Genomic DNA, 26,125 nt, shown 5'->3' with positions numbered 1-26,125 from the left:
AAAAATAAACATTCTGACATAAACACTCTGTCAGCTACACTGTTTACTTCTGAATTATATTTTATTCACAGCCATCATTTGTAGTAACCTAGCCTGCTCCCTGAATTCAATGCGTTCACAGTCTCTTTCACGGGCACCAAACCAACAGTTACTAAAAACACACACAAAAACTGATTTTGCACGGGCATTTTGCACTAGTACTGTTGATCGGTTTGTTGGGAAGATCCTAATGCTGCGGACAACGTACTGCCATCTTCTGGGGTAATAAACTGTTACACAAAAGCTTTTTATTCATTTAGCCTATTGTTGAACATCACCAGAAAAGGCATTCAAAACTGAAAGATTACACAATCACATCACACTCAGCATAAACAATAAATTAAAGAAAATAAACGAGTAAATAAAAAAGAATAGGGAAAGTAGAATAAATGCGTTCTGTCTTATGTTGACAGATTATAACTCCCCGCAATCACCACACTGAAGCAGACAACTAGTTCACTTCGTTTAATGGATGACTGAAAGGTCTTGCTAGTATACAATGGGCACATGAAATAACAGTGCATAAGTCTGCATACATAGATGTGAAATAAACGTACAACTCAAACTGTATACTGGATCACTTCCAATTATTTCTAAATAATTGATTAACAATAAATATTCGCAATATATATAACGTAAGCTCGCGATAGTTAAAGCATGGCACATGCACAGTATACATATGAAATCTTACTCTAAGCACAAAATACAACCAAACACAGTTGATTCATATCTTAAAATAAATTTACATACCAACGATGGCCTAAGATGAAACCACAATCTATCCATCTATCCATAGATATCATATAAAGGCTAGATGTCTTAAGGCGGAGTCACTTCCGGCATCACCGGCGGCCATCTTACCACAGGGAAGCTGTGAATTAAGGTGAGTGATCAGCACACACACAAATCCTCTTATTTGCTGAAATCTTGACGGATTTACAAACGGTTTGGTTTCTGAAAAACGTCATTAACGTGGCTATAATTCTTTCATATGGAAGTCCATTGTTATAATTATTCATATGTATGCAGTGTCATAACTACATCTCTGACATTTATAACAAACCAAACCGTTTGAAAATCGGTAGAAAATTGAGCAAGTTATGGTCATTTAAAAATACATGCACCATGTTACGAGTGAGCGAGCACCCTGTGGTAAGATGGCCGCCGTGTGCGGACGTCGACCTCTATTGGCCAGCAGTGCGGACGAGACATCTAGCCTTTATTATATGATATCTCTGCATCTATCTTTCATGCAGCAGAGTGACTTGACTTGGGTCCTGTCCCAAATGTAACCCTAAGCACTCGCGGTCTTCCTCTGAGTCTGCACTTTTGTGACGTAATGCCGCTTTGACTGTCGGGAAGACGTCTGCTGCGGAGTCCGTATCAGCGTGGGCTCTGCAAAAGTGCGCATCAAGGGCGCAAATCGACCACATGGGGGCGCTCGCGAGCACCCTTCTGAGATCTAAAAATGAGAAATGGGACACACTGCGGTCTCACAGACTTAATGGACTCGTGCACGCGGCAGCCATTGTCCACAAGACCGAAAGTGCACCATGAAGTGTGCCATTTGGGACAGGGCCCAAGTAGAGTTCTACTTCCTTCCTTTTCTTCTTCTTGTGATGTTTAAGGGCGGTTGGCAAACCAGCTTATGGTGCATTACCGCCACCTACTGAACTGTTACTGGAGTGTGGAGCATCAATGATTAGAAAAATACAAAACTTTATATTCTTATATAATTTCTGTTTTGTTTTTTTTTATTAAAAAAAAGTTTATTTAGCCCCTGGGAGAGCTGGGGCACTGATGACACCACTTTAACAGACCACAAATTATGCTAGAATTTTATTTATAGATTTTAGTTCAGTGTTTTAATTAAAGGGTTAGTTCACCCAAAAATGAAAATTCTGTCAGTAATTACTCACCCTCATGTTGTTCCAACCCCGTAAGACCTTCGTTCATCTTCGGAACACAAATTAAGATATTTTTGATTAAATCTGAGAGCTGTCTCACTCCTCCATAGGCTTCTAAGACACTATAACTTGCTGGCCCAGAAAATGTATTAAAGACATCGTTAATATAGTCCAAGTGACTACAGTGGCTCAATCTTAAGTTTATAAAGCGACGAGAATACTTTTTGTGCGCAAAAACAAACAAAAATAACAACTTTATTCCACTTTTCATTTCCTTCTCTCTGGGCCTCGAGTCTTTTCACGTAAGTGTTTAAGCGCAGCGCGTCAGTGTTGTAGGCTATGTCACACGCATCACACACATCACCAGCGTCGGCCAATAGTGAGCCTATGTGTGACCAGCGTGTGACGTGTAACACAGACGCGCTGCGCAAAAACACTACGTGAAAAGACTCGAGGCCCAGAGAGAAGGAAATGAATAGTGGAATAAAGTCGTTATTTTGGGGTTATTTGAGCCACTGTAGTCACTTGGACTATATTAACGATGTCTTTAAAGGGAGGGGGGGGGGGGGGGGGGGGGGGGGGGGGTAGGTAGGATTTTTCTAAAAAAAAAACATTCCAAATTTGTTTAAACTGTCTTTATATACCAATACATAATTAAAATGTAAGTACTCTGAAAAAGAAAATATAAAAATCGAGTGACTGTAGACCTTTTAATCTGCAATAAACACAGCTCATTATTTCCATTCACTCCCACCCCCTCCCTTCTGAGCTCCTTCCAAAGCGACACCCCCAAAACACATGAACGCGCGACGCCAAACGCTCAGGCTCAGCTGGAAGACGCATTTATTACCTGAGACGAGTGGAGAGGAAGGAGCGCAGTACATACAGTGACATCATGTCAGAATCACATGTAATAAAATACCTAACTTTATCACTATGAATATAAACAAATAAGATTTCTTTTAGTACTCACTATCAAGCTAGCATATCGATAATGGTAGCCTAAAGTTTCATTCGGTAACGAGCTATATTTATAAGGCAAAACTAAAAACAGGTTGCATTGATACACGTTTTTCCATTACCATCAGTTACACTGTGATGAAGGTGAATTTCGTGTAAGATTCATAACATATACGGTGTTTTGCATGTAAGAGTTTCCATGATGAAAGCATTGTTGACTCTAATGAAGACTAACGTACACTCCGAGTCCGGAGACAAGTACCGCATCGTCGGTTCGAGGACAGGTCCGGGGTTGAGGGCGAAGCAGAGGAGGTCGTTCAAGAGTGCGGGCAGGGTCCGAGGAAGTAGTTTTTGCCTTGTTTGCCTTCGCTGACTGCATATGCAGGTGCTTTGAGCTGAATATTTCCGGGAACGGTGACATGTGATGAGTGCACGCAGGGCAGCGCACGCAGTGGTGCTCGGGCACGAGACATGAAGGCATCTGATTGGTTCTTTACATTCGCACCGAATGGCAGTGATTGGTCAGAGTTTTTACTGTCCTGCAGCTGCTACAGAGGTCAGATTTTTTTCATTCCTTTTTCTGAACACATAATGTATTGACTACTCTCAGAATGGAAGGACCATTTCACCCAGTATAAAAAAAAATGTTTCTGAACAGGATTACCTACCCTACCTTTAATCTTGAGTACCTATAGAGTAGTATTGCATCCTTAATATCTCCAAAAAGTATTTAGTTTGATTATATTTATAAAAGACAGATAGGCTGTACCGAATATTTCCGGAAAAAATCGATCGGCTGGAGGCGGGCCGTGTGCTATACAGTCTATGGCCGTGTGGGCGAAGCTAACGCTGTGAGCTAACGCACCACACTAACAACACAGAGACTTTTGAAGCAGATACCAGTTTTACTCACCGGTTCCAATCACGACCGCGAACCTTTATCATTGCGACTGCTCGCATTAGACGATCTGCAAATCCGTCGATCTGGGCTTTGTTTATAAAACAACCATCTTGTAATGCAGGGAACAAAGTCTTACACAGCTCCGTTGATGCTCTGAAAAAACAAACTCCATCCACTGGTCTGTTACATAGAAAAGCAAAAAAACGAAAATAAATAATTATTTATACATTTATTTCCTTATTTATGTATATATTTATTTTTTTTCCATATTTTTTTATTCTTTTATTTATTTATACATTTATTCATTTCTACATTTATTTATTTATACATTTATTTATTTTTACATTTATTTATTTCTACATTTATGTATTTCTACATTTATTTATTTCTTCATTTATTTCTTCCTACATTTCTTCCTGCGTAGGGTAATGAGGAGGGTGTGGTTTACCTCAGACATAGCAATCGAGCTCAGAGTAAGCGAAGGCAAAGGGTTGAGGCCACAGTGACACCCTGTGGCGAAATACAATAAGTATAGCTCACTGACGTTGATACGTTCTGTGACTGCGAGGTATATGGTCAAAATCCTAAATCTTACTGTGTGACATGAATAGGCTACTCTTTATTCCGGACATGGCCGTAGAACATCGTTTGGTCTGGATTTGTAAAATGTCCTGGGCTAACAAACATGAAACAGGGACTCTGAAACGGAAGCGCTTGATATTTTCCATTTTTCGGTCAGAAGTCAGAACTCACGGAAAGGAAGCTGGGCACATATAGGCTACAGTGAAGTCGACGCAAGCATATTGACCAATGCTTTTGAAACGAGACCATTGCATTTTAATGTAGCCTAATTTGAATGCAAATCCGCAACCTCTCATGTCCAAACGAGGTTGCGGATTCACATTCAAATGTGAATCAACCCGCTACACTAACTGGCAGTATAGTATGGCTACCATTTATACTATCATAATATATTTTGCCATAGTATTCATTTACTCCACAAGAAGGGTTAATTGCCCGCATCACATTATTGGTGTAAATCACTAATTTTATTGGATGATCTCAATAAAAGCGCAACACGCAAAACATAATCAACAGCTAGCCTACAGCGGAGAGAAAAGAAAGAGAAGAGCGACAGCAGTTGAATTTCGGGGCTGAGCTCCGTCGGGTTTGTCTTGACAAAGTCGGACCAACAACAAGATTTAAAAGCTGCTGAATTTGCTGCCGTGGCAGGCAAAATTTATTTTGAATGGCAGATTCTGACATGATAGCCAGGGGACTAAGGTTTTCACGGATAGTGCACATAGAAATGTCTCTGTGGACGCCGCCGTCTTTTATTTCAACCCGTTATATTCGCTGTAGGCTATCACTGCCATGTTTGACCAAACTCCCCACCACAATCATTCCCTTTAAATAGACTCCATAATGGTTTGCCAGCTGCTGATGATGATGATGATGATGATAACAATAGCTTAATAATAATAATAATAATAAAAAGAAAGAAAGAATGATAATAATAATAATAATAATAATAATACAAATTAAAAAGTTATGTAGCTACTAGCTATTTTTTTTGGCAGTTTTTGGGCTACAGAAATTTTTACAAAATTTAACAATAAATAATTTGATTTGATCTTTGAAGTAGCCTATTAGATAGAGATAGCTTCGATATTTGATCACTATGGTTGGTTACAAAGACTTTACTATTCTGAAAATAATAACGAGATACAAACCTATAAATATTCAATTGACTTAAATTCAAAACAAAATATTAATTAACTCTGAGATCGATTGCTATGTCTGAGGTAAACCACGCCCTCCTCATTACCCTACGCAGAAAGAAATGTAGGAAGAAATAAATGAAGAAATAAATAAATAAATGTAGAAATACATAAATGTAGAAATAAATAAATGTAGAAATAAATAAATGTAGAAATGAATAAATGTAGAAATAAATAAAAGAATAAATAAATAAATATGGAAAAAAATAAATATATACATAAATAAGGAAATAAATGTATAAATAATTATTTATTTTCGTTTTTTTGCTTTTCTGTGTATATTTATTTATATATTTATTTATTTATTTTTTCTTTTTTACATTTATTTGTATATTTATTTATGTATTTATTTATTTTTAATATTGGCAGCTTTGGAATTCCATATTGATGATGCTTTCGCTATCTTCTCTCTCTCTCTCTCTGTCTGTCTGGTCTACGAGTGCGCGCGCGCCTGCGCAGAAGTGGCCTTAGGACCCATATAAGGAAATTCCGCCCTATCTTACGTGAGACAGAGCCATACTCGAAAAAAACTTTCCGAAACTTGTGACAAACCGGAAGGACAATTTTTGGCACAGAAATACTCCTTCAAACGTACAATTTAATTTTTGAAACTTTGTCCATGTTTAGCATGGGAATCCAACTCTTTAACAGTGTAAAAAACTCAGTATGCATGAAATAGAATTTCACCCCCCCTTTAATACATTTTCTGGGCCAGCAAGTTATAATGTCTATAGAAGCCTATGGAGGAGTGATCCAGCTCTCAGATTTAATAAAAAATATCTTAATTTGTGTTCCGAAGATGAACGAAAGTCTTAAAGGGTTAGAACAACATGAGGGTGAGTAATTACTGACAGAATTTTCATTTTGGGGTGAACTAACCCTTAGCAGTTATAGACCTTATATATGTTATTTTACAGAGATACTTGTGTAATAGAAATTTTTGATTTTCATTGATTGCAGTATGAATCTCCATTTACAGTAAGACTTTGAAATAATATTATAGCTGACTTGTGTTTCTGAACTAATGTGAACACTGTGAGACAAAGGGGGAGACAGCCCCTTGGGATCAGAGGTGGTCCCATTTGGGACTTCTGAGTTTGTAGGAATATACTCAGAAGAATTAGATCACTAGAAAACCTGTCCTTCTATAGATAAGAGCCGGCCTGTAAGAGACCTTGAAAAAGATATAAAGACTCTGTTTCTTCCTCCCTTGTTGTCGCACTTGTTCCACAGACTGTACTGGTGACTTCTGTGTGGCAACTGGGCCTTCTTGCAAGAATAAAATACTTTTTAATGATCATTTGAATTTCAGAGTGTCTCTTACGCAGTGATGATTGTTTAAAGGGATACTTCAGGATTTAGCATTAAGCTTTGTATTAGTAGAAAACCTGTAGTATTTTCGAATTACCATGCTTTCCACCATCATATCCCCCTGAGAGGAGAGATTTATGTATTTTTTGTCTGGAAAAAATCCTCCGATGACGCAAAAATCGTCATTTTGCGTCATCGGAGGATTTTCTGGCCAGAGGCTAAAGACTACAGCCAGTAGTAGGAGCTGTCCCGCATGTTTTCAACCCGCCCATAGAGGGTGGGATCTCACTCACAGAATGTACAGTGTCAGCCGTCTTTCTTTGGAGGCTAAGCTAGCAGGCTCTTGTTCTGTGGAGAAAGCGGAGTAGTAGGGGTTACCATCCTCCTTTTCCCGGACTTGTCCGGTGGGCGAGATCGTTCAAAATGTCCGGGATTCGGCTTTTGCTTTCTGTGGTCGCCATTCATTGTTTACATGCACACCTTTTGTTTCAATCTAACTGAATTTATTTCCGATTGGTGAATCTGAATGTAGTGCTTACATGAACGCTAAACAAGTGATCGGTTGATGTGCGTTTTACCATTGCTAAGAAAATTCCCGCTCCTCCGTGAGAGATACGAGACCCGAAGAAATATTAGTGCATAATACATTTTCAACTAGCAGAATATTACAGAATCACAATACACAGTCTCACTTGTAGCCATGTCTTTTAACTATTATAATTCGAAGGGCAAAAATAGGAACTTATAATTGGCTTTACATAATCAGCTAACTCGATCACGTCGAGGCTCGAGCTAGTGATTTCAGATAGCCAGGCTCATATCTATGGCCAGGTTCCTCAGCTCCACCAAAGCCCGTCACGCCCCGCCTTGCCCATTTTCTGTTATCCGGGAGTGACGCAAGGCCAAGATGGCAACGGCCGGCTCCGCCTACTTTAGGCTTCAAAAATGCTCTTCAGAAACCTACGGGTGACGTCACAGACACTACGTCCATATTTTTTTACAGTCTATGGTCGTTCTCCCGCCGCCCTAGCCTCGTCCTGCTCGCCACAGTAAACATGATGCATGGCGACTGTAACAGTATTAGCATTTAATGTCCCATTGAGCTGTGTCCAGGCGTGCTCTTTTGCGCCATCTACTGGTAGATTATAGCGGGTACAATTGTTTATGTTTGGGTTTCTGCCCGAGCCCATTTTGCTGAGACACATGCTATCTGCAGGCTGTAGCTGCCGGTTAGCTCCACTAAGAATGAAAGAAACGTGAAAATTTGAGATAAAATTATAAAATAAGAGAGAAAGAAGATAGAGAAGAAGATAAAGGATTATTTAGCCCACTCCGGGATGTCAGCTCACGAGGTTCGTGTTCTTTAAATTTTTTTTCTGTGATTAATGTCTTATCAACGAAGTTGTAACATTGGATAAGAACAAGCTCTGATATCTTGTTTTTTTTATGTTGTTTTCTTTTGTGAGCAGTTCTCACGGGTTGTCAAGACCAGAATAAACCCTGTTTTATGACTCTACATCGTGCGTTCGTTGATCCTTGACGGTGCTACAGCGACTGTAGAACGCAAAAGCCGAATCCCGGACATTTTGGGCGATCTCGAAATCCCTGGCAAACTCATCACGGAGTCTCAATAGTAGCCTAGCCTTGTTGTTTTCAACTGCACTCTCTTACCGGTAGGCGTGGCTTGGGAGTGGCCTCCTAGGGCAGCGAAGGAAGTGCATTCTGGGAGTTGTTGTCTTTCATCCACATAAGCCAAAAATACATTTTCTGGCTTTTCTCAGTCTAGAAAGCTCCAAATTCAAAAATTTCTTCACATTTCTTCTACATAAATGACCTATTTTAAATACACATTCATCTTTCCAGAGGTGAAGTATCCCTTTAATGAGAATTTTTGCCACAACAATTGGTGTCAGAAGTTAGGATTTCCTTGGATGTGCCCTTCGGACCCGAGAGCGGACGGTGAATTGGCCTCCTGGACTCAGAGTCACAGCCCTACCCTAACAGTTTTGAGGGACAAGGGGCCGTTCCGCCGGGGTCCGGAGGAAGCAACCACTGGAATTAAAGTGAAAACGAACCCGTGGCAACAAACATCTCTGGTAAGAGACAGCTAAATTCTTTTCTTTTTGGGGGTTCAAAAATGATGAGTGAACGTGAAACATATTGGCGGAATTCGTCGTTTTGGTACGAGCAGAGAAAGTTTTGAGGGAGAAATTGATCTGACAAAATCAGACTGGTTTCTACAAAAAACTAGCTCGTAGGTGGACGGAAATACCACAGTTGATTAAATAGGTGAACGGAAGAGTCACAGATAATCACAGAGCATATTTGCTAAAACCTGGCCGATTTTAGGTGAAAAAATCGGATCTGTTGAAGACGTTTGACAGATTAGTAAGACGCGCGTCAAAAGGAAAAATCCAAGAGAGGAGATTCAGCCAAAATGGGGTCATCTAACAGTAATGGCTCGTTTCCACTGAGCGGTACGGTACGGTACGGAACGGTACGCATTTATTTGCGTTTCCACTATCAAAAGTTGTGAATGGTACCAAAATGCCGAACCGTACCGTACCACTTTTTAGGTACCCTTCCATTGGGGTACCTAGCACAGTGGAACGGTACTAAAAGGTGGAGCGAGACTCACTGCAGGACGTTGATTGGTTGACAGAGAATCGTCACTTGCGCGTGCTACAAGAGGAATGACAACATAAGAAGCGCCATTTTTTAATATACAGTTTAATATAATACTACTGGTACTGTATCACTAAATGTAATTTTAAGAGTTTTTCAGGCGAGAATGTAGTTGTTTAAAGCTCAAATCTGTGGTTTATTTATAAAGATGATTATTTTTTTCCCCGGTTGTGAGATCCATGCGTTCAGCGGGCGCTCGGCGCTCATGTTTCCCGGCTGGATGAGCCTTTCCTCGGCTAGTCCTCGGCGTTCGTCGCTGACTCCGACGGTAGTGGTTAAACATAAGATATAATTCGTTTTGTGTAGACCTAACGGGCGATCTTTGGTCTCGTGAATATATAATGAGTTCCCTGTCAATCGTTTTGGCTGAGGGCTAAGTTTAGTTTCATATTAACGTTATTTGTATTACTTTACTTGTAATGTTAGACTAGAGCGCTGCATTTGGATATTTGACTGAATTGTTTGCTTTATTTCTTATTGTATAGCTTCTTGTACTTTACTTAAACTTTTATATAGGCTATTATTGATAAAACTGAAATTTTACAAAAAGAAATATGGTTTCTTGTCATTTTTTATTACAAGATTATCACTGATGTTTATTGCAACATTTGTACAAATGCATATATTGCCTGGAATATGTTTATTTTATTTATTTTTTTAAACGAAAAGAGGTAACGTTAGGGTTGTGTTTTAAATTTCGTTTTGTTATAAATAGAATAACGTATAACGTGCAGTGAATAATCAATATGCGTTGCGCATGAACCACATTTGTGTCCCTATAATGTTTAATTTATTTAAACGAAAACGAAAAGAGGCAGAGTGGTGTTTTATAACATATTTCGTTTTATTGTTGCTTAAAATGTAACGTTACATACAGAGTAAGTTAACAGAGATAACCGGAGTAGCAGAGCGAGCTGAGTGACGCTTTTAAGAACGCGATGTACCATGTAGGAGTCGCATGGCAAGTAGGCCTACAAACTTTGCGTACTTGATATTGAGAAAAACCTAATGTCGGCGCTTGTCTTCTTGTGACAAACATGTCGAGGAGCAAGAACAAGATCTGCTGTATGTCATCCATTGTAGTTTACTATGTTCTTCTTCGCGCGAAAATGACGTCGATCGAAACACCACGCCTATCAAGTAAGGGTACTGTTGGCAGTGGAAACGCTAGCCAGATCATGGTTAACAGACCCGAACCGTACCGTTCTGTCCCGTACCGTACCGTACTGCTCAGTGGAAACGAGGCATAAATGCGACTGGTTTTGTACACCGGTTTACAGTCAAATGAAGAAAAATTATGGGAAAGTTGATTAAGTACCATGATTTTCCCAGGGAGGGAATGTTAAGTGTCACTAGGCTGACAGAGGTGAGAGACTCGATGGAAGAGGGAAGTGAAAAACAAAAGGTTGTTGTGTGAGAGACGTGTGTGTGGATTGTAAGCAAAAAATCGTGTACTGGTTAGATGAGGCAGAGCAAAAAGAAGGGAAAATGATGCAGAAGGAACTAACATGTAGGGAAAGATGAGAAGAAATATAGTAAAATGTATGTTATGAAAATTCAATTTCTGATAGAATTTATGGAACTATTTATGAACGCCTGTTAAGTCAAATTAAGTGACAAAGATGAGGAATGAACAAAAGTTTTATTAAGCAGAATGGGGAACAATTATATTTTAGTGATAAAATAATGATGTCTAGAGAATTTATAACAAGAGTTAGGGTAAGGAGCAAGCAGCTATAATGGCTGTCTGTGCGATTTAGGAATTGAGATATGAGTAATAATATATTTTTTTTTTGTGAAACAGCAGAGATAAGTGGGACTGAGAAAATAATGATAACATTAACTTGAATATGCAGACTAACCATTTGATAGAGGAATACTGTTTCAAACCAGGTTTAATGAAATTGATGGCATATAGTACAAATGTTATACTTTATGAAGAGTCCTGAAACAAACAGTGAGACAGAAGAGAGCAAACGCTGTAAGCAGCTGTGCTCTGAAGCTCACTTCAAAGAAATGTGGAGAAATTATTAAGTAAATGGTAGTCAGGGTTTTGATTGTGTTTGGAAATTTAAACAACAACTTGACTGGCTAAACAAAGAAAGAAACTGAAAATTGTAAATTTTTAGCCTTGTAGGCCTATTGCTTCCGATGATTACAAAAAGCAAGTAAATGTAATTATGGATTTTCCATTCAGCTTATGAAAATGAATGTGCTGCCAATGATAATAATGAAGATTATGATTTGGCTATTGCGATTGAATCCACCACTGGTGGACTGTAAAAGAATACAGAGAACTGCTTATCAGTGGCTCTGTTTACATTCCTGATTGGGACACACTACTTCAAGGGTGTGCAGTAAGTTGGAGCTGTTTGCAAGCTCACAGTGTGTTGCTGTAGTTGAGGCTGATACACAAACCCATCAGATGACAGAGAGTGTTTTAATTGTGTTCAGGGCCATTTAGCCCGTAATTGTAAATGCCCACTCAGAAGGTGAGAAAATGTGAAAGTAACAGAAATTTCTGGTATTAATGTGGGGTTGAATGTAGAATCGTTTAATGACGATATCAAAGTTTTCGTCTGAGAAAGAATAAGAGATAAAAAAGGTCAAAAGATTGAATTCTGAAGGGAATCATTTTTCAGTAAGACTTTGAAATAATATTATAGCTGACTTGTGTTTCTGAACTAATGTGAACACTGTGAGACAAAGAGGGAGACAGCTATAATAAGATCTATAATATTTTTTTTTTATAAGTGAATTGGTGAATACAGGTTGATGTAAAATTACAGATAATTACTAAAAATATGAGTTGAAAAATACATTGAAGTAATTGAGAACTTGACAACAAAAATTAAGATGAAATGTGATCAAATAAGTAGAAGCAGTATTACGGGATTAACAGTTGCTAAATGAAAAAAATGTAGAAAGGCATCTGATTAAACAAACAGCTTGTTAGTGTTTTTGAACATGGAGGAATAGTGTTGACCATGAAAGAACTAGGAGCTGATATTTTGCTTTCAAAGGATAAACGTGTGATTGGCTGAAACAGTTTGCTTATCTGAATTTCATTCATTTCTGCATTCATTGCATGGCTTGTTTTTCATTGTGACAAGTGTAACTATGCCAGGGGACAACACCCTGATGAAGATTATAGATAAAGAGCTGATGGGAATGGGCTTTCAAGAGCCAGCTGAGACCATGAGGTGATTGCCATTATTTGTTTGAGAAAATTTATAGAAGTGTTGATATTGAAATAATATGTCAATAAGATAGTTTTAACTCCTGAAGGTTGTTAGACATGGTGGTGGCTAAAGATGAAGACAGCTTTTGTAGATTCAAGAAAAAGTCTGGATAACAAAGGTGAATGGTCAAATGTTATTGTAATGAATTAATTATTAGATTGAGTCTAAGTTACAGTCTTAGGGGGCTGTTGAAAAGATTATTTATGTATAGTGAGAGAGACTGCTTGAGTGGAGGAAGGGATTGTACTCTGTCTGTATTTCTGTTATCGGCCTGCTAAAGCAAGCTGAAGCAAAATAATGAATAATGAACCAAAACAACCCAGCTGCCTTTTCTAAGAGAAAATGAATAATGAACAAACGTGCTTTGAAACTGGTAAAGAGACCATGTAAAATTATATAAAAGCTACAGGAAAATGAGAAGTTTAAAATCTTATTTAAAATTTAAATATGTTTAGAGTAAACACCATAAGATATGAATATGAGTTCATAGTCAGGTATGAGTGTGTGTGTTTGAGTGTTGATTCATGTTTGGTATGTGCTAGTTTAGGAGAGCTATTTTTGTCTCCATAGTGTATATTGTGTCATTAACCTCTGGAATGAGTCTTATTACAGATGGGTTAAGGCAAATGACAAAGTTTAAAGAAGCAAAAATCTGATGAAAAGACAATACAGAACATGGGGCAAGTTTTAAGTTGATTGGTCATCAACCACTGTCTGGTAGTAATTACTTTTGTCATTTATGGTGTTGATTTGAATTACTTTCTGGATCAGTTTAAGTATGTATGTGACACATTGGCTAAGTCAATATCAAATTATCGGGAGAGCCAATAATATGTATGATTATTGTGAACAAAGGAGGAGAATGTTGTTTGGCTGACACTGACCAAGTCTGTACACCACGACCTGACCTGATAGAAACAATTGATGACTTTGACATTGAAAATGTTTGTAGATGACTGACTTAAGAGACTAAATAAAAGGCCTGAAAAGCAGTAAGACTCAAGGCCAGTGCCCTTCAATTTATTAGATAAGAAGATGAGATTGTGGCTTACGTAATATTTTGTTTCAGAGGCAGAGAAAGATGTCTGGGGGGAAATTTGGTTGAAGGACAACATTTGGGTTAGTGTTGCAAACTTTGTTTACCTAAACACCATCATGTGCATCATGCATCAAAAGGGGGATGGTAACAATTGCCATACCAAGGGGTTAAATTTTGCTGAAAGCCATCGTACAGGTGGAACAATAAATGTTGGGAGGACACTGCGTTTAACTGGGTAAAAGCCCTGCAAAAAGCCATTCTTCTCCCTAACAAAATTGCTGACTGTAAGTGTGCTAATAACAAGGATTGTTTCAACAGGAAACGACAGGGCAGATTCGGCAGCGAAGAACGCGGCAGCACAGCAGACAAAAGAAACTACGTGTACTTTACTATCTGACAATAACCTTGACATTTGTTTTTCTTTACAGAGCATGCAGACTTTTGATACAGGGCAGAATGTGCCCATAATGGCTATGGATGAATTTGGCTAACTATACTGGCCTGGGTTATAGTTAGGGAAAGTTAGGCATTTTTTTTGCCAATCTGCTTTTTTTACACCATGTGTTCCTATAGGTGTCTAGTAACACCTCCCAATTTATTCACGGCCAAGGAAAGGAATTATTAATTAATTTATAGGGAATTCGAAAGAGTCACTTATTACAACCGAGCAAATGACTCGTTCGCGGTTCATTTGAACTGGCTGTGACTATCAACTCTGCAACGGATATAAATATCCGAACTATAGTGAAACACTATAGTTAGCAAGGTAATTAGATCAGAAGTTTAAGACATTAAATTTGATAAGCACCTAACACAAGTAATACTTCTGTTTAAAATACAAACAAGACTTTGATTATTCTAACACATAAAATGAATATCTAACAAAAACACACACACATCCATACGCGTTGCAGAAAGAAAGAGTAAGGAAAGATTAAGTTTTAAGAGCGAGTTTAAGAGTGAGATGATGTAATCCCAAGTTTCTATAATGCACTTATAAGACATGACCTGGAACGAACCATCAATCATTAATTTAACCCTTCTATCGTTTCTTAGACAGGTTATTACATTTATATAAATACACCAGTTCAGTTTAAGAGTCTGGAGGTACTTGCTTGTCTTTGCTTTGGGGATTCCCTTTGTCTGCGTAAAAGGGGTTTCCCGAGTTCGTTCGCTGGCTGGTCTCCTCATGCCTGATGTCTGGGGCGGCCAGTCACCTGGTGTGCTGGCGGCTGGATCGAAAGTCTTTGTCTTAAGCTGGTTTTGTCGAATCGTGGAACGAAACTTTGCCGCAAAACTTAACTGAGACTCACACGGAAAAGAAAGGAAACTAAGAAAAGAAAGGAAATTGAGAGGAGAGTTGCTTAACCCATGTTCTTCAGATCTTGATTTGGGTTATTTCGTCTGCGCATTTACATGGTTACTAGTCTGAGAGAGCGAGAACAGAGAGAGCACGGAGAGAGCGAGAGTTTGTTTCTTGTCTAAGATTTTAAACTCAAAAGTTTGTCCCACCTCCTGAAGAGATTGGACCAATTAGAAACTGGCTTTATTTGCCTCCTCGTAAATCATGCGTTATCTGGGATCTCCTTTCTCTAAGCTCTAGCAGAGAGAACAGAGGCCACAGTTTAGACATTACTATTATAAGACTATGAAACATTTTACACTGATTTCATTCAAGCCATCTTTTGAATTAAGAACATACGGTCATGCTGATAGGAAGCACGACACTTTCATTCAAGCCTCCAATAGTTATAACAATTCTGTCACAGGTCGGGTGGGCCAAGCTAGACTGCGCCCACCCCTGAACCAGGACCACCTTGAGGAGCGTGTCAGAGGGAAGAGTCGGAGACAGAGAATAAATTTAACAAGTTTTATTTCAAGTAAAAGCAAATTGGAAATCCTAATCTAAAATCTTCTTCTTTGTTGCCCTCAGGGATCGAAGGTGAACGGTGCAGCGACCGGGGACTCTCCCGCCCTCTTCCTCAGTGCGGACCCTGCAGTAGATGGACGGCGAACAGGTGGGTGGTCAAGTAGGTCTTTCACAGGTGGGGATGCGGTTGGCAAGTGAGCAGTCCGGTAAGTCTCTGGTAAGTAGGTACTTCCAACCTTCCTTCCTTCTTTCACAGGTGCAGAATTTGGGGCGAATGGATATCAGTCAGGTGTGTATACGGCAGGTGCACAGTCCTAAGGTGGGGATGCGGTTGGCAAGTGAGCGGTCCGGTAAGTCTCCTCTGGTAAGTAGGTAATTCCAACCTTCCTTCCTTCACAGGTGCGGAATTTGGGGCGGATGGATATCAGTCAGGTACGCATACGGCAGGTACACGGTCTTAAGGTGGGGTGGCTATAAGGATGCAGCAGACTCGAAGTCGACAGGCTGCACGGGGCTTCTACTGAGACAGACAGAATGGATGCTTCAGACAAAGTATACAGTTCACATGCGTTGAAAGGAACGAACACTTCTCACAATACAGATGAGTTGCAGGGATACAGCAGACTCGAAGTCGACGGGCTGAACGGGGCTTCTTCTGACACAAACAGAGTAGATATTTCAGACAGGGCGTGCCAGCCTCACGTTCGTGACAGAGGGACGGTCACTTCTCCCAGCACAGGTGGGCTATCAGGATACAGCAGACTCGAAGTCGACAGGCTGCACGGGGCTTTTACTGAGACAGATAGTGAACATTTCAACAGGGCATCTCCTCTCCTATTAGCGCAAACAGAGGGGTTAATTCAAATCCCAGATGATAATTCCTCAACATCCAGACAGTTAGAACAGATCAATGTCACAGAACTCTCACTATTGACAGTCGACCAGCATAACACATGGAGAGTGCCTGGCAAAAAGGAATGTATCTTCCACACACACGACAATTCCACTTCAAGCATATAATGTGGGGGAAAACGTCAATTTTAGGCACTGCAAACTCACTTCACGAAGTGCAATTTAAAGCCAACACTCACCCTTGGGTCTCTGTCCGAGGGGGCCGCGATCATCAATGCTGCTGAGGATGTTTTGGGATGTTTTTGGATGTTTTTCTTCACAGACACAGGCAGAGTTCACATCATTTATAATGGAGGGAGAGGTAAGAGATCGGTAATGAATCAATACAATCCACTCAGTGATATTTATGATCGTGATCCAAACACTCCAAACCACATCCAATTCAGTGTCGAACACATGCAATTACGAGACTCAGTTCTCGGTTACTTAGCTCCTCTCCAATGCAAACGGGGTATTTCACTCTCCTTCTGTTCTCCTCGAGTCCCTCATCAAGTCAACACTCTCCTCTTCATTCACCAGTCCTCCAATAACTGCTACCACCCAGTAAAACAACTTCTCACGGGGGAGAAAAACCAAACTCAACCACCTCTCTCTCTTGCTTTTTATCCTCTCCAATGTTGACGAGGCCTCACCCAAACTCTCAGAGTAAATTCCCCACACCTGTTGCCAATCTGTCATTTGGGGTTGTCATGGCAACAGACGCACACACAGGCCTGGGGACGGGGTTACACTCAAAGTGTCCCACCGGGAACACTGCTTCAGCGGGAATAAGTTCCATATGCTATTTGTCACACCGTGACAATTACATGAATTATATGGGATCTAAGCATATTAGACACACATTTATTGTAGACACAAAATCGAATCATTGTAGTTGCATGATGTTTGATTTATAAGTCCGTTGAAAATTGTTCTTGAATGATTTTATGTATAGTTAGGTAAAATCTCAGTTCTCTGGTTTGAAGAGAAGAGAATTGGTTTGTTCGTTCAGAGGTCCTTAAGGAGGAGGAGGTCTGGAATGTTGTGGGCTCGAGTTGTGTCATCTCTGAACCAATCATTCTTTTCCAAGCTATCTCACATTGACAAGTTCTTCCTTTAGCTGGGCTCATAAAAGTTCTTAGTTGGGGGTTTTCGTTGGTTAGCGTAGACTAGCTGGAGCCTGATTTTATGGCTCTGGATTGGTGATTTTGGGTTCTGGAATATTGAGTTCTGTGTGCTGAGTTATGTTTGAACAGATCACCTGGAAGATTCATTTGTGTTTGATTCGCACCCAAGTCTACAACTTGAATGTCGGTAAGTTTGATAAAGAAAGGCAACATTTTAAACATAAAAATGAGAAAATCAAATGTTTGTCCAAGACTACACCTTGATCAGATTCAGAACGATGATCAAAACACAGGTGGATTAGATCGAGTCCTGTACTAGAAGATGTGCCATAGCGCCCCCTAGTATAACAGTGAAAACATGGATAGCTGGACTATTCAGTCAATGGTGGGGAAAGAGTAACGTAGAATTAAAGTAAATTCTTATTTACACTACTAGTGGACTTGCCTACACAAAAATTCAGATACTCATGTAAGTTTCATAAAACTGTGTAAGTTTCATAAGACTGTATATGAAAAACTATGTTAGAAAAAGTATATTTAATAGACTACTCGATCAAAAGATTAACACAACTACAAGCCAAGTACTTTGAATACTTAATTATACGTTTAAGTATATCTCAATTAAAAGATTGAGTACAAGTACAGGCCAAATATATTTGGACTTTTCACTCAGCATAAGTCAAGTACACTTAAGTGTAATTTTAAGTACCGGTATATTTCTGAGAAGTACATAAAGTATATTTTTAAGAAGTATATAAAATGTAGACAAAGTATACTTTCTTATTTTTAGTTTAAAAGAAGTCTACTAATAGAACATTCGAATAAACTTTTTTTTTAAGGGATATTTAAAGGAGAAGTTCACTTTTAAATTAAAAATTCTGTCATCATATACTCACCCTCATGTTGTTTCAAACCTGTATGAATTTCTTTCTTCTGCTGAACACAAAGGAAAATATTTAGAAGAATGTCAGTAGCCAGACAGTTTTTGGGTCCCATTGACTTCCATAGTATATTTTTTTCCTACTATGGAAGTCAGTGGGACCCAAAAACTGTCTGGTTACTGACATTCTTTTAAATATCTTCCTTTCTGTTCATCAGAAGAAAGAAATTCATACAGGTTTGAAACAACATGAGGGTGAGTATATGATGACAGAATTTTCATTTTAAAAGTGAACTCCTATAAGCCTTGTCTGTGACACCGGGCATAGTCTGCTAGCAGCGTTGTTACTTTTAGATTAATAACTCCCCTAAACTGATAAAAACTAAAGAAAAGACAAACAACCATTGAAGATAGCTATAATTAAATTGACTTGAACGTTTGTGGACAGAAGCAGGATGGTATATTTTTTAAAGGTACAGGATGTGAGGCTGCAGAGTGAGGTGGTGCTTCTTAGAAATAACCTCTGCTAACTCCACTAGAAATAATGACTGAAACTAGCAAATCTTATATACATGATTATCTACACTTGTGCTTATATCACAGCCTGAGTATCCAGGGTAATAGATTTACAGAGAAATGCATATTACCTTTAATGTTAATGTAAATAATTCACACATACAGTATCACTACAAGCGTTTTGAGCAATCACTTGATATGTGGGTAAATTAATGTGGGTACATATATTATATTTTCTTATTTCACACTGACACAGTACAAGCTCACAATATAGGCTATATGTATATCACTGTTTGATTTCTGATAATCTTTTATCTGTCAAACTTCAATGATGGGTCCAGCATTTTTAAAGAAGATTTGTGTAGAGCAGAAGTCAAACTGTGAGCTTCATATGGGAATGGAAAAACACTCTAAAACCACACTGACACCTCAAACACAGGCTATGGATGTAAAAAAACGAGACCACAGATGGTTTCACTTTTACTTACAAACTGGCTTTCAGTGTATGCATTTGGTCAGGGCTAAATTATTAGGCCTGACCTTAGTCTGACAAAGGCATCCCAAAGCCTCAAGCTTTGTTTGTTAGGAGAGGTTTTTATTAATTATCTCAGAATATTTACATTTAAAGAGAAATGAGCCAATGAAATGTCTGTGTGGAAACAGTTTTTTTTAAGCTTAGGGTTAAAATAACAACAACAACAACAAAAAACAGTTCCTGCATGTAAGAGTAATGTAACAAGTGATGATGATGAAGGCAGATAAAATTCTGCGCAATACCCATGTCACCATTGATGTGTTGTGTTAATTCTTGACTGCCCGTCTTTTAGATTACTTGTTATTAAACTATTTTTGGAACTAATCTTCTTCTTCATGTGCCTTCCTGCAACCGACCATGAGATAAGACCGAACCACAATTGACCGCAGGGACCGTGTGCCCCCGCACACCTAGAGAGTCCACCCGCTGCGATGAGTGAGTCAGAGCCTGAGGATAAGAGGACGGAAGTGGAGCCCCAATGTGAGTATGACCAGGAGTGTGAGGCCGAGAGAACAGATACTGAGGTCTAGCTTATTGACTTCAATACTGACGTATCGACTTCCACCCTATCCCACCCAGCATCCAAATCATCATCGCTGCTTAAAGTATGGACTATATGGTCTGGGATTTATCACTTTCATTGACCTGCATTGACTGTGTCATTCTAACTGGGACTTTATCTGCCTTATATTACCATCATCACATAGTTTAGCCAGTCTTCGAACCCCATCGCTACTAGATGTCTGCAGCCCTGTGCCGTCTTTATAGATGTCCGGCCAGGATGTCAAGCCATGGGTCATGCAACCACAGCATCGCCTGTTCAAGATGATCCTGCAGCTTTGCCTCTGGCCTCAAATCCCTTTACTCCACCTCGGCCCGTCGATCTGTTGGCTCCATCTTGGCTCCACCCCTCCACCCCTTCGGCTGCATGCAGGTTGCTCCTTCCTGTCGGCATCACCTCTGTCCTCAGCTCCCTCGACCCTCGGCCTGGGCCATCGGATCCACCGGCTCTGTTTCCGCAGGTTGTCGCCCAGATGTCGACAGCCAAGCCAGCAACATCTTGGCTCCTCCGTCCCTCATCTCCACCCTGGGCTATCAACACTGGAGAGCTCTGGGTCTGTGCCATCAGGAACTCTCCATGGTTTCTGCTGGGGTCTCGTCATCCTGCCGTCACCTGCCCATCGCCATCACCTTGTCCTCCTCCTCCTCCTCCAAAGCCTCCCATCACAAAGTGATGTCACCGTTATAGATGTGTTGTGTTAATGTGTCTGCCCAATTTTTGGATTACTTGTTATTAAAATACATTTGAAACTCTATTATTCTGTCTTTGTCTTCCTGCCTGACGCCATCTGTTACAACTCACAATACCACTCTGTCCGATCATCTTCTAATGGCAACCGATGCATACTCCACATTATCTTCCTCTTTAACTTTCTGTAAAAAAATGATCATATAATAATAAAAAACATTTTTTTAAAGTTTGATTGAGGTTAGATGTGAGTTTAAATATGATACTTTTTCTAACAATGTCACCTGAAAGTGGTTAAAGGAACACTGCACTGTATTTTGAAATAGGGCTTATTCACCTTCTTTCCTATATTTAGATAGGTGGGCAAATGCATTTTTGTCTCAGTGCATGCATTGTTTTAGTTTGACAGGGTCAGCGCTAGCTTAGCTTAACTTAATGAATGGAATCCTTTGTTGCCAGCTAGCATGTCCTGAGTAAAAGTGATAAATAAAAAAAATAAATAAAAAAAACCCACCTAATTACTTCTTGTGGCCTGTGTATTCACAATGAGTACAAATAGCGATGCAGATTAACACTAGGCGATTTCCTAGGCAGATATTGACTTGGGACTATATTAGGGGGAAGCACAGGCGAAGCACTGCTACTTGGGCGCAGAGATATAATTTTTCTGCCTGCTACATTTCTAGATTTTTTATTAAAAAAAAATACTTAGCTGGATTTACGATATTGATAACCGTTGAAACGCGCCATCACCGTCTGTGAAAAGGGTCCATTATGAATAAATTATCTTACCGATTTATGTGGTTTTCTTCTGTAGAATGTTGGCTCGGCGTAAGTGATCTCATCTTTAAGAGCCTGGACTGTTTTTACAACAATGGTACATGAATTAAACAACAAAACTTAATCATAACTAGATCTGTTTCTTCAAATAATATATTGGGCCAGTTAAAATGTTACTGCACAAAATTAAATATGTTAAATGCTGTGATTTTTAAAATGCAATTAATACATTTCATTTCACATTTATGGGTGAAACACACACACATCTCTACAGCTATCTTTAGGAAATTCATGAATCATGACACAATGTTTTTATCATTAAATTTAGAAAGACATGCTTTGAAGATAATTTATCAATAAACCCAGATGAAATGTCTAAATGAATGCAGTTTTTTCCCAAAACTTTTCCAAATGTTGTCCTAACTTTCCAAATTAAGTTATCTGAACAAACTATTTTACATGAACAATGGATGCTTCTCAATTCTTATTTGTGCATCCTCATTTCCTTTCCTCGCGTCTCAGCTCCACCCCCTGTAGGATGCGAGGGAAGGCTGCAAGGAAAGAAAATGAGGACAGAGGGATCGAATGAAAGCTTTTTTATACATTGGAATACTTGATCACTCGAGCGTCCCTTCACCGCGTCATCAGCGGCGCTCAAAGGATCTGCCCTTATGTTTAGTTTGGTTATTTAAGAAATTCATAAATAATAATAAAGCAAGATACCCTGTTGAAATTGTCAACCCTGTTGTTGTTTAGGGGTGATTGTAAGGTGCCATTACGAAAAACTACCTTTGGTCAGCTATCTTTGGTTTTTAAGAGGAACACATGAATGGAATAGACTTCCAACGGAGTTGAAAGAATTAAAACAAATAACAGGTCATTTTGGTTTCTCAAAAAAGCTGAAAAGATGGTTAATGTTAAATCAAAATTGTGAACATTTATAGGTATTCTGGTATGGTAGTTTTTTATTTGTTATTTTTCTGTATTGTGCTGTATATGTCCTTAACATCAACCTGCTGAAGGGACAACGGATGAAAATTAGCCAGTGTTGGCTAAATCTGTCGCATTTTACATATGGTTATGTTTTATTAATGTGTACTGTCCCTGATAAAATAAAAAAATAATATATATATATATATATGTGAGGTGTGTGGTTTATATAAACTGCAAAGGTAAAGTATAAATTAAAATGATTGTGACCGATGTGATGGGGGAGGAGAATTTATACGTGATGGGGGAGGAGAATTGAGATGTCCTTCAAGATGGCTGAGCTCGATCGGTTTCCGGAGCAAGGAGACGAGGAGGGATATTGAGAAGCACCCAATGTTGTGCCAGTTCCCAGCATGCATTGCAGCTTGAAATTATGTAACTATTATTCTTTGAAAAAACAACTTTTTAGTTGAAGCGAATTAGTTGAGTTTACTTAGAAAGTTGAGTGTGATAGGTTGACTTGTTTTTTAGTTGCCTTGGCAAAAATTTCAAGAAGTTCAAAAGACGTTCATTAAATTAACAAATGTATGTAAGTTGACTTTAATTGGAGCGAATAAGTTAACTTAAGGCAAGCTGAGGCATGTTTAGAAAAGTTACTTAAATGTCCTAATTGAACTAAGGCCTAATTCTGGATTGATCTAAACCCTGTTTGTGAAACCAGGCCTGAATGTGATAGGTTGCCTTATTTGTTTAACTAAAACAAATTTTTACAGTGTGGTGAAATGTATTTTTCATTGTAGCTCAGTCCGTGAAAGATCACCAACTTAAGAAAAATAAAATAAACTTGCCTTCTTGGTTTGTTTTTCTTTGTTTCCTACAGATGCAGAAGATCATGACTGCAGAAACAATCATCAGAGATCCAGCAGCCGCAGCAGAGATCAACACTATGTACAATAAAGGTAGGCCTTGATCTGTAATGGACAAAATTAGCCATTAGTGTGAGTGAATCTGTCCCTTGGATCTAAACAACACTATCCAACATCAGCACTGTGTAACTTGATAGATCAACTCAGTTAATCAACTTTAATATCAACACCATTATACCTGCACATGTGTGACAGAGTGTGTTGATGTCCAGATGTGTGGTCTGGTTGCTGATGGGATTGTTCAGCACACAGCTGTAGGTGTTTTTATCCTGATATTCCACCTCCAGAGGTAGAGAGAGACTGATGCTGAGATCACACACACTGATGCTGGACAATACACTGATTCCTTTGTACCAGGAGAGAGTCGCATCACACACATTCAACACTGAACACAGCAGTGAACATGATGATGATGAAGATGAAGAACAGTGTGAAGAGTTACTGATGATGACAGGAACAGGAAGACGAGCTGAGAAACATGAGAGAATAAACACAAATATGGATAATGGAACAAGTACAATGACGCTAAATGTGGCAAAAGGCGGATTTGACTTTATTGGCACAAAAATTCAGCTCTGCATTTCTTAACAACCGCTTCTAATCCTTGACGTGATCGCCGACAGCAATGCAAAGTTGATTTTCTTTACTGCTATCATACAATATGGGAGTAGTGAAAAGCACATTTTTTCTCAGGGTGCGCCTTTAACCCTGTTGTACCCTATCTGTCATCTCAAAAATAAAATGTTTAACAATTTTAGAATATAAATTAGTTACAAATTACATCTCTACTACTCACCATAGACAGAAACACTGAATGTTTTGGATGTCAGTTTCGCTCCAGTTATCTCTAGTTTATAAACTCCACCATGTTCAGTTCTGATGTTTGTGATGGTCAGAGATCCAGTTTGATCGTCCAGCTTCAGTCTGTCTCTGAATCTCCCATCAGGAACATCATCAGATGTGGAGGAGATTCGGTTCTCTTTGCTGATTTCAGCTATCGGGGAGTTTTCAGCTCCAAATTTCCACAGTATGTCATCATCTTCAGGTATTTCAGTAAGATCAGTGTTTAGAGTGACAGAATCTCCCTCCATCACTGATAATGATTCACCAAACACACCTGGAGAACATGAACAGGTTTTGTTCAAGTTTAAGAATCTTGTTGGCTTACAAAGCATGAACATAGCTTAAGTTTACATCTTTATTGTGCACTGAAGAACATTCAGAACAGCAGCAGAGGCAGTGAGCTATAGTGTTTGAACAGGCATATGTGAGTGAGAAAATACTTTCATCTTTGCTGTGTCTTAAATATATATGCTGTAGAGCAAAATAAATGTGTGGAGTTTAGTGGTTCTCAACTCCAGTCCTCGGGACCCACTGCTCTGCACATTTTGGATGTCTCTCTTATCTGACACACTCAGTTCAGTTCATGGAGTCTATCCTAACGAACTGATGATCTGAATCAGGTGTGTTAAATAAGGGAGACATACACAATATGCAGAGCAGTGGGTCCCGAGGACTGGAGTTGAGAACCACTTAATTCTGCTGGATATTTTCGATAACTTGAATTTTTTCATATGGGATATTTCAATTTGTAGATAAAACTAGCTTCATAAAGTTGTATTTATAAAATGGTTATATAACTTACCAATCATACTCCGCCAGCTCAAACAGAACAAAACAAACCTGTGAAACATTTTCTCCAAATGAAATGAACAGTTAGCACTCGAGCTGTTCTTGTGGTGTGTGAATCCTCCCCCTGACAGAGTTTGACCCTCCTGTGGCACATGCGCACACACTGCATCTGTGGCATAGTTATAAATTTATAGTATATATAATATATAAATGCAAGTCTGGCCCTTATTAAGACTTTAACTGTTTTCTCTAATGGAAAACATTCTTCAGTTTTATCATCTACCAGCACTAGTGTTTGAAATGTTGTTGTTTTAAATATGTGAAAGTAGAAAAATGGAATGTTGTATTAATCTTCCTAAATTTCATTGTAAAATAAGACAGTTTTGATGTTAAAAATGGTTGTAACTCTCAACTTGTGTGTAATAGTACAGAAAGAAAAAAATCCTGCAGACACCTCACATTACACAGTCTGAGGTGTGACACTAGCAGTTCATCTGAGTCAAACTGAAACTGCTGCGGTCGGTTTTCTTCAGAAACATGGTTTGATATTCTGGATGGACAAACATCTCATTTGTTACATGTGTGTTTAGTTTATAGGTGAAGGGTTTCTTCATGTCCTGCTGTTATGAACCTCACAGTATGACTTTAATTTGAAAATAAAGTTAATCAACACTGATATTTAAAATCAGTTCAGAGGTCAAACAGGATTCTTATCCATCATGCATCATTGATAAAATAAACAGACTGACAGCTGATCACTGAACAACAACAAAGATGGTCAGATGGTGTCATTATAACGTTAAATGTATTGTTATCACAGAATTAAAAATAATATTCATGAATCATAAAACTAAAGACACATGAGGAAAAAGTATTTTTTTTATCATTTTCTTTTTCTACAATATTTTGGGAAAAAATCTGACA

The 26,125-nt window shown here is 38.9% G+C and overlaps 1 protein-coding gene across 1 annotated transcript; it reads right to left on the bottom strand.

The window, feature by feature from the left end:
* Window positions 1–18,933: 18,933 nt before the first annotated feature.
* Window positions 18,934–25,257, bottom strand: LOC311084856 (SLAM family member 5-like). The gene is made up of 6 exons (XM_084117146.1): window positions 25,215–25,257; window positions 24,366–24,686; window positions 23,748–24,038; window positions 23,492–23,614; window positions 21,726–21,793; window positions 18,934–21,118 (listed from the first exon to the last, which is right to left on the bottom strand). Exons 1-6 carry the CDS (start codon window positions 25,219–25,221, stop codon window positions 21,065–21,067), a joined length of 864 nt encoding a protein of 287 aa, XP_083973272.1. The 5' UTR covers window positions 25,222–25,257; the 3' UTR covers window positions 18,934–21,064.
* Window positions 25,258–26,125: the final 868 nt, after the last annotated feature.

This window comes from Abramis brama, assembly GCF_963993115.1.
Source record: "Abramis brama genome assembly, chromosome: 6".
Lineage (NCBI taxonomy): Eukaryota > Metazoa > Chordata > Actinopteri > Cypriniformes > Leuciscidae > Abramis > Abramis brama.
Note: the sequence above shows the minus strand (reverse complement) of the source record. Positions and strands in the feature narration are given on the sequence as shown.